This window comes from Limanda limanda, chromosome 6 (assembly GCF_963576545.1).
Source record: "Limanda limanda chromosome 6, fLimLim1.1, whole genome shotgun sequence".
Taxonomy (NCBI): Eukaryota; Metazoa; Chordata; class Actinopteri; order Pleuronectiformes; family Pleuronectidae; genus Limanda; species Limanda limanda.
Window position 1 is genome coordinate 20,307,736 of NC_083641.1, and position 14,367 is coordinate 20,322,102.

General features: G+C 40.9%; 2 protein-coding genes across 2 annotated transcripts; one reads left to right on the top strand and one right to left on the bottom strand.

Moving 5' to 3' along the window:
* Positions 1–2,757: 2,757 nt before the first annotated feature.
* On the bottom strand, positions 2,758–7,713 carry LOC133003770 (extracellular calcium-sensing receptor-like). The gene is made up of 8 exons (XM_061073576.1): positions 7,607–7,713; positions 6,521–6,821; positions 6,135–6,424; positions 5,582–5,877; positions 4,789–4,994; positions 4,476–4,697; positions 4,268–4,391; positions 2,758–3,662 (listed from the first exon to the last, which is right to left on the bottom strand). Exons 1-8 carry the CDS (start codon positions 7,711–7,713, stop codon positions 2,758–2,760), a joined length of 2,451 nt encoding a protein of 816 aa, XP_060929559.1.
* Positions 7,714–9,175: 1,462 nt separating this feature from the next.
* LOC133003645 (extracellular calcium-sensing receptor-like) lies at positions 9,176–14,317 on the top strand. Its single transcript, XM_061073433.1, has 10 exons — positions 9,176–9,197; positions 10,059–10,212; positions 10,303–10,597; positions 10,781–10,867; positions 11,047–11,316; positions 11,521–11,727; positions 11,808–12,083; positions 12,691–12,918; positions 13,017–13,140; positions 13,407–14,317. The coding sequence occupies exons 2-10, from the start codon at positions 10,103–10,105 to the stop codon at positions 14,315–14,317; spliced, it is 2,508 nt and encodes an 835-aa protein (XP_060929416.1). The 5' UTR covers positions 9,176–9,197; positions 10,059–10,102.
* The last annotated feature ends 50 nt before the right edge of the window (positions 14,318–14,367 follow it).

Sequence of the window (14,367 nt, forward strand, 5' to 3'; positions counted from 1 at the left end):
AAAACTGTTTTTTTTGGAGGAGGGGGGGTAGTGCACTTTAGGCCCCTGAGACGCGGCTTAAGAGTTTGTCCTTAATGGGAAAAAATTTCCCCTTACATTACTTTTACATTTATACTTTAAGTAGTTTTGAAACAAGTACTTTTACACTTTTACTTAAGTAAAAACCTTGAGTTGATACTTCAACTTCTACAAAAGTATTTTTAAACCCTAGTATCTATACTTCTACTTGAGTAATGAATGTGAATACTTTTGACACCTCTGGTTAGCCCACACAACGGTCCAAAGTCTAATTCAAGTAGTTTCTTCTGGAAAATATGGATATGTCTTCTCCTTCCTCAAAACAGGTGACAAAAATATACAACTCAGTTGTCGTCTATATGATAACTTTACCAACATCAGTGTCCAGAAATCGTTGTCGAATAAAGCACTTATAGGCAAAGTCTGGGAAACAGTGAAATCATTTCCCACTGTTGAGTCTACAATAAATAGGCAAATGAAAACATGGCTATTATAATCTTTGTTCCACTTTTTACGTCATCATAGTGATAATAGTGACCAGTGGTGGGAAGTGGTATTTGTGAACTACAGTTTGGCCTACATGTGTAGTCAAAAGCCTGAGGCCGCATGTCCTTTGTTCTGGAAAAAAATAGAGCCTCCAAGATAATAGGCCAGGTCTCCCCTCTCTTCTGTCTCTTTCCATGCACCTCTTCGAGAGGAGCACATCGCTCTTCCTTGATTCCTCTTTTCTACACCACACCCCGAGAGGAGAAGGGTGTCCAGCTCACTCTTTCCGATTCCTCTTTCCACAAAACCATCAATGGCAGAGAGGTGCAGCTTGTAGCTCATCTCTCCAAGGAAACCTCCTCGCAATCCAAGCTCTACCAACCTTCAATCAGCGACACAAGGTCCTGCTAAATAATGAACAGCAAAACCACTGCACCGCACAGCAGAACCACAATGGCAGGAGCCACAAAACCAGCAGGACGACATCACAGCACTTTGAACAGCACAGAAACTTTTTTTCCCTTTCCATGGACGGGTTACACAACTAGGCTTAATAATCATACTAGGCTAAGCAAAGACTGTTTATTCGATTCCTTGTGATGTTTACTAGTTTGATTTGTGTTGATGCGATATATTGGCGTGGCCAGCCGCCATTTTGGAAGCACGCTCACTCACACAGACACACGCATTCTCACATACACATCTTTTTTATATTAAGTACACCTTTAATAATATGTTATTTTATACTTTTTTTATCTTCACAATTAATGTTTTTCTTTCACAAATGTTTTTTCATTTATGTTGCAAAAGTGAATTTAGCCAACCTATACACTGTCGAGAACTCTATATCCTTCAACTTAGCTAACTATATATCTATGCTTATTTCTGTTATAGTTATTCATTTGATTGTTAATCAGAGTTCTTAAGAGTTTTGCAGGGTGATGACCGAGGTAACTTTAATCAATTCAAATTATTATTTAATATTAATATTTTTATTGGCACTGTTAGGACCCAAATGTAGAACAATTCTGCTGAAACAAGAGAAACCTGAAGAAATAAGCAGTGTTTTCTACAAATCTTATGTTTTCTTAATTGTTACATGAATAAAACAATCTTATGTTGTTGATTTGAATTTTGCATTCTTGAGTTGCTTTATTATTTCTCATTTATTTGTTAACATTCCAGGCAAGGATTTTGCAAACAATGTGACAATAACACTTGACGGCACTGTAACCATTCTTTATTTTTATTACACCACATCTAACATACTGTCACACCGCGGTGAGGTTTGTCTTGTCTTGGGTTTTTTGTCTCGTAACTTCCTGTTTTATTTTGAAATCCTAACTCTCCTCTCGTTTCAGGTCACTTGGCCTTCCTCATGTGTCACTGGTCTGATTGTCTCTGATTGTTTCCACCTGTTCCCTTCACCCTCATGTGCTTATAGTCTGCGTCTCCCCTTTGTCTTGTGCCAAAGTGTTTCGTCCTTGTCCGTGCACCTAAGCCCTTTCCACAGTCATTGTAGTGTTTTTGCCTAAGAGTCTTGCTACGCCACGTAAGTGGTTTTCTGTTTCCTCCTTGAGAGTGATTTTTGGTTTGTTAAAGTTTTCTAGTTTAGCTTCGTTTTGTGTTGTTTGTAATCTGTTTTTCTTCCTCCCTTTTGGAGCGATTTATGTTTAGAGAGTTTTAGTTAGTTTGTTGAGCTTCCTGTTTGGGTGGGCCTTTTCTTTTGTACCGTTTCATAGTAGTTTGATTTTCATCCTTCGGGAGCGCTTTTGATTTCTTGCTCTAGCCTTTTGTTTGTCAGCCTTCGGGAACTATTTATGTTTTGAACCTTTTTCTTTTTCTAGTGTGTGTTTTGAATTTATTAGGGAGTTATTCTTTCCCCCAGTTATTCTTGCCAGGTCTAAGATTTATTAAGTGAGTTTTCATAGCCCAATTGTTTTTCACTCTTCATTGAGGATCTGAATTCAATAAAGTGTGCTGGTACATTTAATCCTCTGCATCTGAGTCCTCATTTCAGTCCAGGCCTGACACATACTATGATTTGCAATTAGTTTTAGAGTGAAGACAAAACTCTTTGTTTCAAACTTTGTTTAGTTTATTTCATATTTCCAACACGAAATGTAAAATAAGAAAACAAAAGATTTTAAAGAAAATTACAATTCATGAAAAAGCATGCAAATGTTAATATTCACACAAACTAGGTGAACTATTGTGTGGAGCCATCATAAATATTCCTAGAGCTCAGATGTACTAGGATTCATTCTTGTTCATCAAATGTTTCTTGGAGTTCTTTTCGGGCTTAAACAATATGATGTAACACTTTGGAGCAAATATGCAAAGAATTAATCCAAAACTGGAGGCCAGGATGGCAAATATCTCCACAGCCACAGTGAATTTACCAGGAGAGCTGACGTAAGCTGGAATAAAAGTGATCCAGACAGCACAGAATATCAACATGCTGAACGTTATGAGCTTTGCCTCATTAAAATTATCAGGTAGCTTCCGAGCTAGGACTGCTAACACAAAGCAAAAAAAGGCCAACAGGCCTATGTACCCGAGCACAGCCCAGAACCCAATGGCTGAACCCAACGCACACTCCAGGATGATTCTCTCCTTGTATGTGGTCAGGTTTTTCATTGGAAAAGGGGGACTGACAACCAACCAAATAATACATATTAGAACTTGAATAAACGTGAAGGACACCACAGTCATTCTTTGCAGCGGAGGGCCGAACCATTTCATGATGTTACGACCTGGAAGTGTTGCTTTAAAGGCCATTAAAACCACTATTGTTTTCACAAGAACACAAGAGATGCAAAGGACGAAGGTGATGCCGAACGCCGTGTGTCGCAGCATGCAGGACCACTCAGAGGGCGCTCCCATGAAAGTAAGTGAACATAAGAAACACAGAGTCAGCGAGAACAGCAGCAGAAAGCTCAGCTCAGAGTTGGTCGCCCGGACGATCGGGGATGTCCTGTGACGAAAGAATACGGCCGCTGTTATGATGGCGAGAAATGCACCGCCAACGGAGAACGCAGCCAGGATGATTCCCAGGACCTCATGGATGGAGAGAAACTCTACAGGCTTACGGAGACACGTGTTTCTCTCTGCGTTGGGCCAGAACTCGTCAGAGCAGGGGAAGCAATCAGGTGAATCTGCAAAAATAAATGAAGAAAAACACTTTCAGCAGCCTTATATTTAATGTAAACTTTATATAATGAATACTAGGTGCTGGACAGAGGTAACGAAAACCAGACAATTCGAAGTGTCCATAAATGAAATGTTAAAATAAGTGGGAGATGGAAGAAAACAATAATGGTTTGAAAGAAAACCACACCCAAATATAACAAGAAATAAAATATAAAAAACCTTCAATACTGTTTATTAGTATCATATTGACAACTGATCAAATTTTAAAGAAATTCCCTACAGCCAGACCGAAGATATCATGCTCAAGAAACCAAGATTATTATGAGGCCAAAGTTATGAGGCCACCGATGACCTTGACATTTGAGCTTCGGCTCCCAAATCCAATCAGTACATCATTAAGTCCAAGTGAACGTTTGGGCTAAATGTTAAAGGATTCCCTAAAGGTTTTCTTTAGATATGCGTTTACAATAATGGGGCGTACATTAAATAACCCCAAAAACATAATGCTTTGAGCAGAGGCCCTTCCTCAGACCTGCTTTGTCTGAAATTTTACCTACAAGTCGGTGGGTGCATCAACTGGTGTTGAACATTCCTTGTGTTCTTATTTCACCTGTAGCATTGCTTATTTCTCCCTCAGGACATGGTACACAGTCATAGCAGCAGATGGGTTTCCCTCTCTGCAGCACTTTACGGGTTCCTGCAGGGCAGCTGTCCGTGCACACTGAAGCAGGCACCTGTCACACAGACACAAACACACTCACACAGATATCACACTATGGCTACACAGCTGGTATAAGTGTTACCTTTTGGCTTCTCACCTGTGTGCCACCCTCCATCCACGTGAGGTTCCTGCTGATGTGGAATTCCTGGCCGACCGGCAGCGACGCATTGTAGTGCCCCACTGTCTCCAACGCAATGCTGCCACTCGCTCTTCTTTGCCAGTTGACCAGCTCATATGTGGCCACCGGGTCTCCGCTGGCATCAAATGACACATCATAACCATTCTGGGAAAAACTGACTTTCTTCAGCTCAGTGAGAATCTGTGAAGATGAAATGGAATAAGACAGGAAGTAAATAATGTAAAGTACATTTTCATATTGGTACGTATGTGATGTATTTGTTTGGACAGACCTGTTTGGACTCTATCCTGGTGAGTTTGTCACACTTTCTTGTAGAGTTAGTTTTCTGGCACACTGCGTTATGAATTGCATGAGCTATTGCATAAACGGCCTTGTACACCATGTTGGTGATGCGGAGCTGAGACGTGTCGGTGTACGGGCTCTGGAGCGTCTGTATGTCTTCAGTTCCATCACATAGACTCTCTCCTGTGGCTGCACCTTAAACACAACCAGGAGGAGACTGGGCTTTTTACTAATTATAATTAACAATTATGTAAATAATAAGAAATTTCCTTGAAACTGACTTAACCTATTTTAATATTTACAAAACGAAAACATGAATATGATATTATCATAGGGTTATGCTGTATTGTGCTGTTCCATTATAATTATATATCAATTATTATTGCTATGATATCACTGCACATTATTATTATTAGTATGCAGCATGTACACTGTCAGTAAATCCTTTTAAATATTTTTATTATCTTAATGTTATGCATTTTTAAGTTTACGTTTCATCTGTTTATTAACCTTATTTGTCTTCTATTTTTCACTTATTTAATATCTATTTCATTATTAACTTGTACCTAATATTTTCAGCTTGCATTTTTATACCTTATATATTTCAAATATTCTCTTATTTCAAATATTTTCATCTCTTTTCATGTATTTTTCATGTATCTTTGATGTTAATTGTGAACCACAAATTAATAAAAGTTAATTTCCATGCAGCTCCACAAAAAAACACAACTGATAGTGTCACTTGTGTTCTATGAGAAAAAACGTTAGCAGAACTTCCTCACTCTGGTCCAGCCTGCAGTTGAATTCACTCTCCCAGAACTCAGTCAGTACCGGGGATGCAGACACTTTGGTGGTGGGCAGATCCAGCAGGAAGTCCCTCAGGCCGGGGATGACAGCTTGCTGGATGCCAATTCCGATGGCCCCGGCACAGAAGGTGAACCTCAGCAGCCGTGAGTCAGTCACCCAGCCCTCGCTTCCTAACCACTGACGAGGAGGAGAAGGCTCCCGGGACAGCTCCTCCAACAGGATCCTCATGTCTCCAGAGGCTACGAAGGCGACAATAACTGTCGCTGTCGACCTGGAGAGATGATGTAATGCATGATGCACACATTTAATATGGATAAGGATTTTTTTAACTAGCAAACATGAGAACTTCAGTGTTTTTAAAGTAAAGTATTTCAATGAGTATTTTTATTCAAGCCTGTAAGATCAATGAACAAAAAAACATGAATAGTCAGTTATTGCTTAGTATTATTTATTACATTGTTTTGTATTTGCACTATCTTAATAAAATCATTTCCTATATTCTAATGTTGTGTGACTGAATGTATTTACCTGCGGATCACTTCAGCCACTCTCTGGATCTTGCTGCGTGGGTTGTTGCGGTAGAAAGACTCAGAGTACTCCACGCAGATGCCCTCTCTGTGCGCTGCGTCCAGGAAAGACGCCATGCCGTTGTTGCCATAGTCCGAATCCGAACGCACAGCACCAATCCACGTCCAGCCGAAGTGTTTGACCAGTTTGGCCAGCGCTTTGGCCTGGTACTTGTCACTTGGGATCGTCCTGAAGAAACTCGGGTACTGCTTCTTGTTGGAGAGGCAGGCGCACGTGGCAAAGTGGCTCACCTGGAGCAACACAGTGGGATTCTTCGTCTCCAAAAACAACTATGGATAGCACTGGTTTAAAATGAATGAATTTAGTAGAAACACAAATAGATTTACTTGAGGGATGTTAAAGGGCCCGAGAACGCGTGACATGCTGATGGATAGCGTGGAGCTGGACTCGCCAACGATGGCCATCACCATTCCGGACTGGGAGCAGTTGTGGTCGTTGCCGAGGCTGAACTCCGGTTCCTGGCTGTTGGCGAGCTGGAAGGCCAGACGCGCCGCCATCAGCACCGATGCGCACGAGTCGTAGATGTCGTAACCGAGCGTGACGCCCGGCAGCAGGTTCGAGCTGTTGTTGATCTCCTCGATGGCGAAGATCATGGCACGTGAGAAGCGCAGCTCGCGGGACACGATGCTGCACATACACACATATATGTGAGCATGTTGGAGTTTACATAGTATGGGATCACATGTTTTAATGGGAGAATCACAGGTCTAGGAATAATACTAATAACAGGAACAGGAGCATACTACTACTACTACTTATAATAATACTCACAATTATCATCATAGCCTAATCATATTAACGAAAAACCAGAGGCACAGTAATTGTACTAATAATTAAGATTAAGATAATACCGCTACTTATGAAAATATTATTTATATATAAATATGATATATGTTATTATTAGTACTGCTACAGCTACTACTGCAACAACTAACAATAATTATAATAATAAATTGATGTTACTAAGTGCTTCACACAGAACAAAAATTAAAAACAAGTAATAACAATAGTTCAAAAATACTACTACTACTACAAATACTATTACTAATACTACTAATATATCCTAATATTAATAATAATAGTAACTACAATTTATAGATATACCACTCCAAATTCTCAAAAGATTTAATGCAGGTAAATAGTCAACTAATTTCACACAACTAATGACTAATTTCCCAGCATTAATCAGTTCTTATTCTGTGAAATATTAAACAACTGTTTTCATTTAAGAATCACAAATCATAATCGTTTCTCCTATAACCACATTGTATACATTTTTTATATAACACATGTAACTTAACGTTACAAAATTTAAACCTCAAGATTTTAAGCACAATATACACATTTAAAACATTCATGTCCCCACACGGCACAACATCCTTTTATTCCCCACCTCTCCCTGTTATACAAACCTCCCTGTGCACCTCAGAGGCTCTGGCATCGTAGTGTAGTTATACCTCACTTTGTGCATGTAGTAGTGAATGGAGAAAACCCCCCCAACCACATAGTCTCCGTCCATTGAGAAGGCAGGTGGATGAGCCGTATCCTGCAGCTTACACTTGATCCCAGCTCTGTTCAAACCAAGAGCAGAGTTCAGCTCAAACAAACCCAGAGCCCATACGAGGCAAACAAAGACAGCTGTGATCCCCATCATCCCCCAAGTGTGTGCATGTGAGCAATAAGTGTGTAATCACTGCTTATATAGCTTTTCAGACTAAAGATTCCCTCCTACTATTTGTCATTAGCTGTACATCACAGAGAGGATGTCTTTGCTGTGTATTTTTCAGTTCCTTAGCCTTATGTACTTTATAACCTGAGTGCCTCTGTTTCTCTTCTACTCGTGTTAAAGTACTATTTAAAACAAACAAGGCTCAACAGTCCCCGTTAATTCACCTGATCCACAACTAAATTGAATGTGTCCTTTTCTTGGCTCATGTCCCATCATTCCACAAAGCTTTGTTAAAACCTGTTCAATGGTTTTTCATATAAGCTGCTAAAAAACAGACCAATGGGGCGAAAACATAACCTCCTTATCTCCTTATCTAAGCAACCACATAATTATAACTAATACCCATAACAGAAACTAACATAAAATATTGTATCATACATGCAACTCAAAACACAGTGATTCAAACAATAATTAAAATGGAATGAATAAATAGGGGAAATAACAGCCCACAGTCATACAAACAGTGTGTTTTAGTATAAAATGCAGAGTTCTACGAAGGCTCAACCAAATCACAATGAGATGGAAGGTGGTAATTATTTTTTATTTGAATTAAGTCATTTGTTGAGTCATTTAGTATTCTAAAGGAAACCACCCTTAAAACATGAGTTCACCCGAAACACGAGTAAACGTGCAATTGTTTACTTCAGCTTATAGTAATTCAACAGACTGTAGAGTTGTACTTTTAAATGACGGCTCACCGATTACTCTTGACAAGGAGGTTTATTATAGTGAGAGAGAAAAAAATCCCCATTCAGAAAAGTATAGACACCAAAAGTTCACTTTAACCTGACATGATAGCGCAGGGGTGGGCAAACTTTTTGACTCGCGGGCCACAATGGGTTCCAAAATTTGACAGAGGGGCAGGGCCAGGAACAGATGGATGGAGTGTTTTTGTGAACTAATATAAATGACATGGAAAAATCATTACATGAAAGGATTTGGCCTTTACCAAGTAGCAAAGCACTTATTTGCAAGGCCATTTAACAAAAACTCACCTTCAGAGAAAGGCTTGCTAGCCTTTGCTATTTTGAATGCCCCCCAAAAAACATGCCTTGTATTGACTCTTTAATCGCAGTTTGTCTGTGAAAATAAATGTTGCTGAGTCTGTAAATTAGTCGCCAATCTCTGAGCTGCAGACACCCGTTCTTGCATTGACTGCTTGCTAGCATAGTTAGCATGCTTCGTAGCAAAGTGACGGCTGATGTTGTACTCCATGAAAACTGCGACAGTTTCTCGGCATATCAGGCATACAGCCTTCGATTGGATATCAGTGAAAAGGTCGACTCCGTGTTAAACACTCGGCACTCATTGTCCACTTTTCATTTCCTTGATCCTCTCATTTTACAGAAGGGCTCACAGGGCAAAGGGAAAAAGTAAAGGGAGATCATGTGCCCTTTTGAGCCCTATACACCACACTCCCTGGCAAATTTAATTTAGCTGACGCTTTTATCCAAAGCAACTTACAATAAGTGCATTCAACCCTGAGGGTTCAAACCCAGAACAACAAGAATCAAGAAAGTACGATTTCTTCTAAAATAAAGCAAAACTACAAAGTTCTATAAGTACGTGCCATTTAAGTGCTACAAAATTGTAAGTTTCAAAAATTTGGACAAGTTCGGCGGGCCGGATTAAAAAGCCCAACGGGCCGTATACGTACTTTGCCCATGTCTGTGATAGCGTCTCAATTTCATGAGTAGCACTTGATGTCCTTGCTTTGTTCTTGGCTTTAATCTCCTTCGTCATTCATACTTTTTGTTATATAAAAAATGACGATTTACTGATCTTTCCACTCGAGATAGTTCATGGTGACCGAGAGACGGAAACTCAAGATAAACTCCAACTTCACAAAAGCAAAATAATTTCGATCAAAGTGCGAGAATTATGAAATCATGTGTATAAATTTGATATGAGCTTTCCCTCCCCCAAATGTCTGCCCAAGCCCTGGTGGGCGGGATGAAACTATGAAGAAAATCACCCTGCATATAAAATCAAGCACTCCTGCATTAAGATCAGAGACGGGGCTGGAGGGACAGGGGCAGTAATGGGGCCATTTCTAGACACATTTTTCTCCTTTCATGGCTTCTCATTGTTGATTATGTTCCCTTCCTCCCTTTTCTCATCTGACTCTTCCTCTCACTCCTCATCCTGTAAGCTAAGGAGGCAGTTTTATCTCAATGGGATGCACAAGCCTGGTGATGTGATTCTGGGTGGGTTGTTTGAAGTCCACTACACCTCCGTATTCCCTGAGCTGACGTTCACCTCAGAGCCGACTCAGCTCAGCTGCCAGGGGTAAGTCTCACACTTCTGCAGAATTCAACAGTTTTATTATATCATATCAACATATAGTACTTTGGTTAATTGTGTCCGTTTATGTGTTAGCTTTGACCCTCCAGGCTTCAGACATGCCATGACCATGGCCTTTGCTATTGAGGAGATCAACAGAAGCACTGACCTGCTGCCTAATGTGACTCTGGGATACAGTCTGTACGATAACTGTGCCACGCTGGTGATTGGATTCAGTGCCGCATTGTCTCTGGCCAGCGGACGAGAGGAGGACTCTCTGCTTCAGGAGGCCTGTGTGGGGCCTCCTCCAGTCCTGGGGATCGTGGGCGATTCCTTCTCAACGTTTTCTATTGCCTCCTCTGATGTGATAGGTTTATTCAAACTGCCCATTGTAAGTTTCTTTTCAGTCTTACCTTTGCTTTTAATGCCCAATTTGAATAAATCCGAAATGTTAAATGGTTTGATTAGGACATGTACATTGTATTGCAAGGACTTTTTTTATTTTAATGAATTCTGCTGACATGTATGAAAAGCAATTGCTGTATGGATACCATATGTTGCTGTTTTTTAACAGGTGAGTTATTTTGCCACGTGTTCCTGCCTGAGTGACCGTCAAAGATTCCCGTCCTTCTTCAGAACGATACCAAGTGATGCTTTTCAGGTGAAACTCTATCTACAGCGAACAAATTCAAATTATGGCTCTCAGGAAGTTGTGTGCAGATCAAAGATGTCCCCTGGATTTTGCCTCAGAGACAACGTTGTATTTAAATGAAAGAGCACCATAAGAAGATTTAACTGAGACATGAATCTTTGCACTCATCCCTCCCTCTGTTCACTTAGGTGCGTGCCATGATTCAGATACTCCAACATTTTGGCTGGACGTGGGCAGGCCTGCTGGTCAGTGATGATGACTACGGACTCCACGTTTCCAGATCTTTTCAGTCTGAATTGGCTGCGTCCGGTGGAGGTTGTCTGGCCTACACAGAGATCTTACCCTGGGGTGACGACCCAGTCGAACTCGGGAGGATTGTGGAGGTGATGAAGAAATCCACAGCTCGTGTGGTCATCGTGTTTGCACATCAGATCCACATGATACAGTTAATGAAAGAGGTATTTACTTATCTAACTCTTGTGGTGACTTAAGATTTGAGAGTCAACCTCATTTTAAATTGTGCACGTGTCTCTTACTAAGTGTATTACACTGGTCTGAGTTTTTTATTTTCTATATTTTACAATTGTTCTGTTCTACAAAGTAAATTAAAGCTGTTGTACATAAGTCTGAAAAATATATATTCAGTATAATGCAATGCACAGGTGGTGAGGCAGAATGTGACAGGCCTGCAGTGGATGGCCAGTGAAGCCTGGACATCAGCTGCTGTGCTGCAGTCCCCCGACCTCATGCCGTACCTGGGCGGAACACTGGGCATCGCCATCCGTCGGGGAGAAATACCAGGACTCAGGGACTTCCTGTTACACATCCGTCCTGACAGAGAAGACAACACTAACAATGGAAATAGCATGGTGAGATTATAATCTTACATGCAGATCAGTGATTATATAATGATGAAATACCGTGATTTCAGCCTCTAAATGCATTCCAGGTGAGACAGTTTTGGGAACACACATTTCTGTGTAGATTTGCTCCAGCTCCGGCAACTTGGATGGAAGCAGCAGGAGCGTTGTGCACTGGGGATGAAGACATAGAGAATGTGGAGACAGAGTTTCTAGATGTCTCTAACCTCCGGCCTGAGTACAATATCTACAAGGCAGTGTATGCTCTGGCGTACGCGCTAGATGACTTGCTGCGCTGTGAGCCAGGGGGAGGACCTTTCAGTGGCCACAGCTGTGCTGCTGTGCAAAGCCTGCAGCCATGGCAGGTATGAAATTTACACTTAACCTTTTGTTGAACTGATCCCCCATGTTTTACACTTTGATATTGTAAACTTTGATATGAAGTGGACTGGTAGCTTTCGCTCTTATTTTCTGTTAGTGAAAGAAAAAATATTTAATACCAGAATTCACAATACGAAATACACAATATTCACTTTATTTGTCATAGCAAGGAATTCAGTAGAGCGCATCTCAAGCTGAACCACATTGTACACACAAGACAACATTCCCCCGAAATGTGGCTTTATTTTTATATTTTCAAGATCTATTTATTATTCTCTGGGAAAATTAGAGATCCGCCTCCTGATCCAGATATGTATTTTTTTTTTTTCTAATTCTACCTCCAAGTTTTGTGTTCATCGTAAGTTATTGTGCAATCTTGCTTTCAAACAAACCAACCAACAAATGAACAGGGGTTAAAAACGTATCCTCTTTGGCACAGGTAATTAAAGGAAAACGATTAAATTGTATTTTTCATGTGTTGAGGAAACTATAGTTTGTATGACTCCATTTTTTAATTCTGAAAACTTCTGCATCTGAATCAAGATGTTCTGCATGATGATGTATAAATCTTCTGTTTTCTCCCCATTGTAGCTTATGTATTACTTGGAAAAGGTCAACTTCACCACATCATTTGGTGATGAAGTGTCATTTGATGAAAACGGCGATGCCTTACCGATCTATGACATCATGAACTGGCAGTGGCTTCCTGATGGAGGAACTGAAGTTCACCGTGTGGGTGAGGTTAAGAAATCAGCAACTAAAGGTGAAAAACTCACACTTCATGACCAGAAGATCTTCTGGAACTTTGAATCCAAACAGGTTAAATATATTTGTTGTGGTTTATGCTCTTGTTTAATACGGCATGGGATAATAATATCAAAAGGTGTAGAATAACTGTTTTATGATGATGACTGCAGCCTCCTCGGTCAGTCTGCAGTGAGAGCTGTCTTCCAGGAACCCGCATGGCCAGAAAGAAGGGGGAACCTGTGTGCTGTTTTGACTGTGTCCCTTGTTCTGAGGGAGAATTCACGGATGAAACAGGTTTGTATCAATCCAATGTTATTAAATACCATCATATATTATCCATCCATCCATCCATGCATCATCCATACTGCTTTGAGGGTGGATGATGCATGTGTGTGTAATAAAACACACACATGAATTAAGTTATATTAACACAATTTCTTACTTTGTTTCAAAGAACTTAAGTCAATTAAGTGTCACCTGCAGAGTGTTTTCAAATTGGTAACACATTTTCTTGCAGAAAAAAGAGAATTTCCTTGTTTTTTTCTTGTTTTTTTCTATAGACTCCATGGAGTGCAGCAGCTGTCCAGAGGATTTTTGGTCCAGCCCCCAGCGTGACCATTGCGTTCCAAAGAAAACAGAGTTCCTCTCCTACCATGAGCCTCTGGGTATCTGCCTGACCACCGCCTCCCTGCTGGGCACGATTTTCTCTGCTCTCGTCCTGGGCATCTTCATCCATCACCGCAGCACCCCCATGGTGCGTGCAAACAATTCAGAACTCAGCTTCCTACTCTTGGTTTCACTGAAATTATGTTTCCTTTGCTCTTTGTTGTTCATCGGACGACCCAGACCATGGACGTGCCAGCTGAGACATGCAGCGTTTGGCATCAGTTTTGTGCTTTGTGTGTCGTGTATCCTGGTTAAAACCATGGTGGTGCTGGCTGTTTTCAAGGCCTCCAAGCCAGGAGGGGGAGCCACTCTGAAGTGGTTTGGCTCAGTGCAGCAGAGAGGGACAATTCTGGTTCTTACTTCTGTTCAAGCAGCAATCTGCACTACCTGGCTTGTGTCTGCCTCACCAGCTCCTAATAAAAACACCCAGTACCACAATGACAAGATAGTGTATGAGTGTGTAGTCGGCTCCACGATCGGCTTTGCAGTGTTGCTTGGCTACATTGGATTACTGGCTGTGCTCAGCTTCCTGTTAGCTTTTCTGGCGAGGAATCTTCCCGACAACTTCAACGAGGCCAAACTCATCACTTTCAGCATGTTGATCTTCTGCGCAGTGTGGCTGGCTTTCATCCCTGCTTACGTCAACTCACCAGGCAAATACGCAGATGCAGTGGAGGTATTTGCCATTTTGGCCTCTAGTTTTGGCCTCTTGGTGGCGCTGTTTGGACCCAAATGTTACATCATCCTATTGAGACCAGAGAGGAACACAAAGAAAGCCATCATGAGTCGAGGCCACACAAAGTAACAAAATTAACTCTTGAGATAAATCTGTGAAATAATCTGATCCACTCTGAG

Bases quoted from the DNA above. Each gene is read 5' to 3' on its own strand.
- LOC133003645 (XM_061073433.1), top strand. From the start codon at position 10,103: ATGCACAAGCCTGGTGATGTGATTCTGGGTGGGTTGTTTGAAGTCCAC. The intron at 10,213-10,302 runs GTAAGTCTCACA...TTTATGTGTTAG, and splicing joins ACTCAGCTCAGCTGCCAGGG to CTTTGACCCTCCAGGCTTCA. The intron at 12,084-12,690 runs GTATGAAATTTA...TCCCCATTGTAG, and splicing joins AAAGCCTGCAGCCATGGCAG to CTTATGTATTACTTGGAAAA.
- LOC133003770 (XM_061073576.1), bottom strand. From the start codon at position 7,713: ATGGACGGAGACTATGTGGTTGGGGGGGTTTTCTCCATTCACTACTAC. The intron at 5,878-6,134 runs GTAAATACATTC...TCATCTCTCCAG, and splicing joins GTGGCTGAAGTGATCCGCAG to GTCGACAGCGACAGTTATTG. The intron at 4,995-5,581 runs GTGAGGAAGTTC...GTTGTGTTTAAG, and splicing joins CAACTGCAGGCTGGACCAGA to GTGCAGCCACAGGAGAGAGT.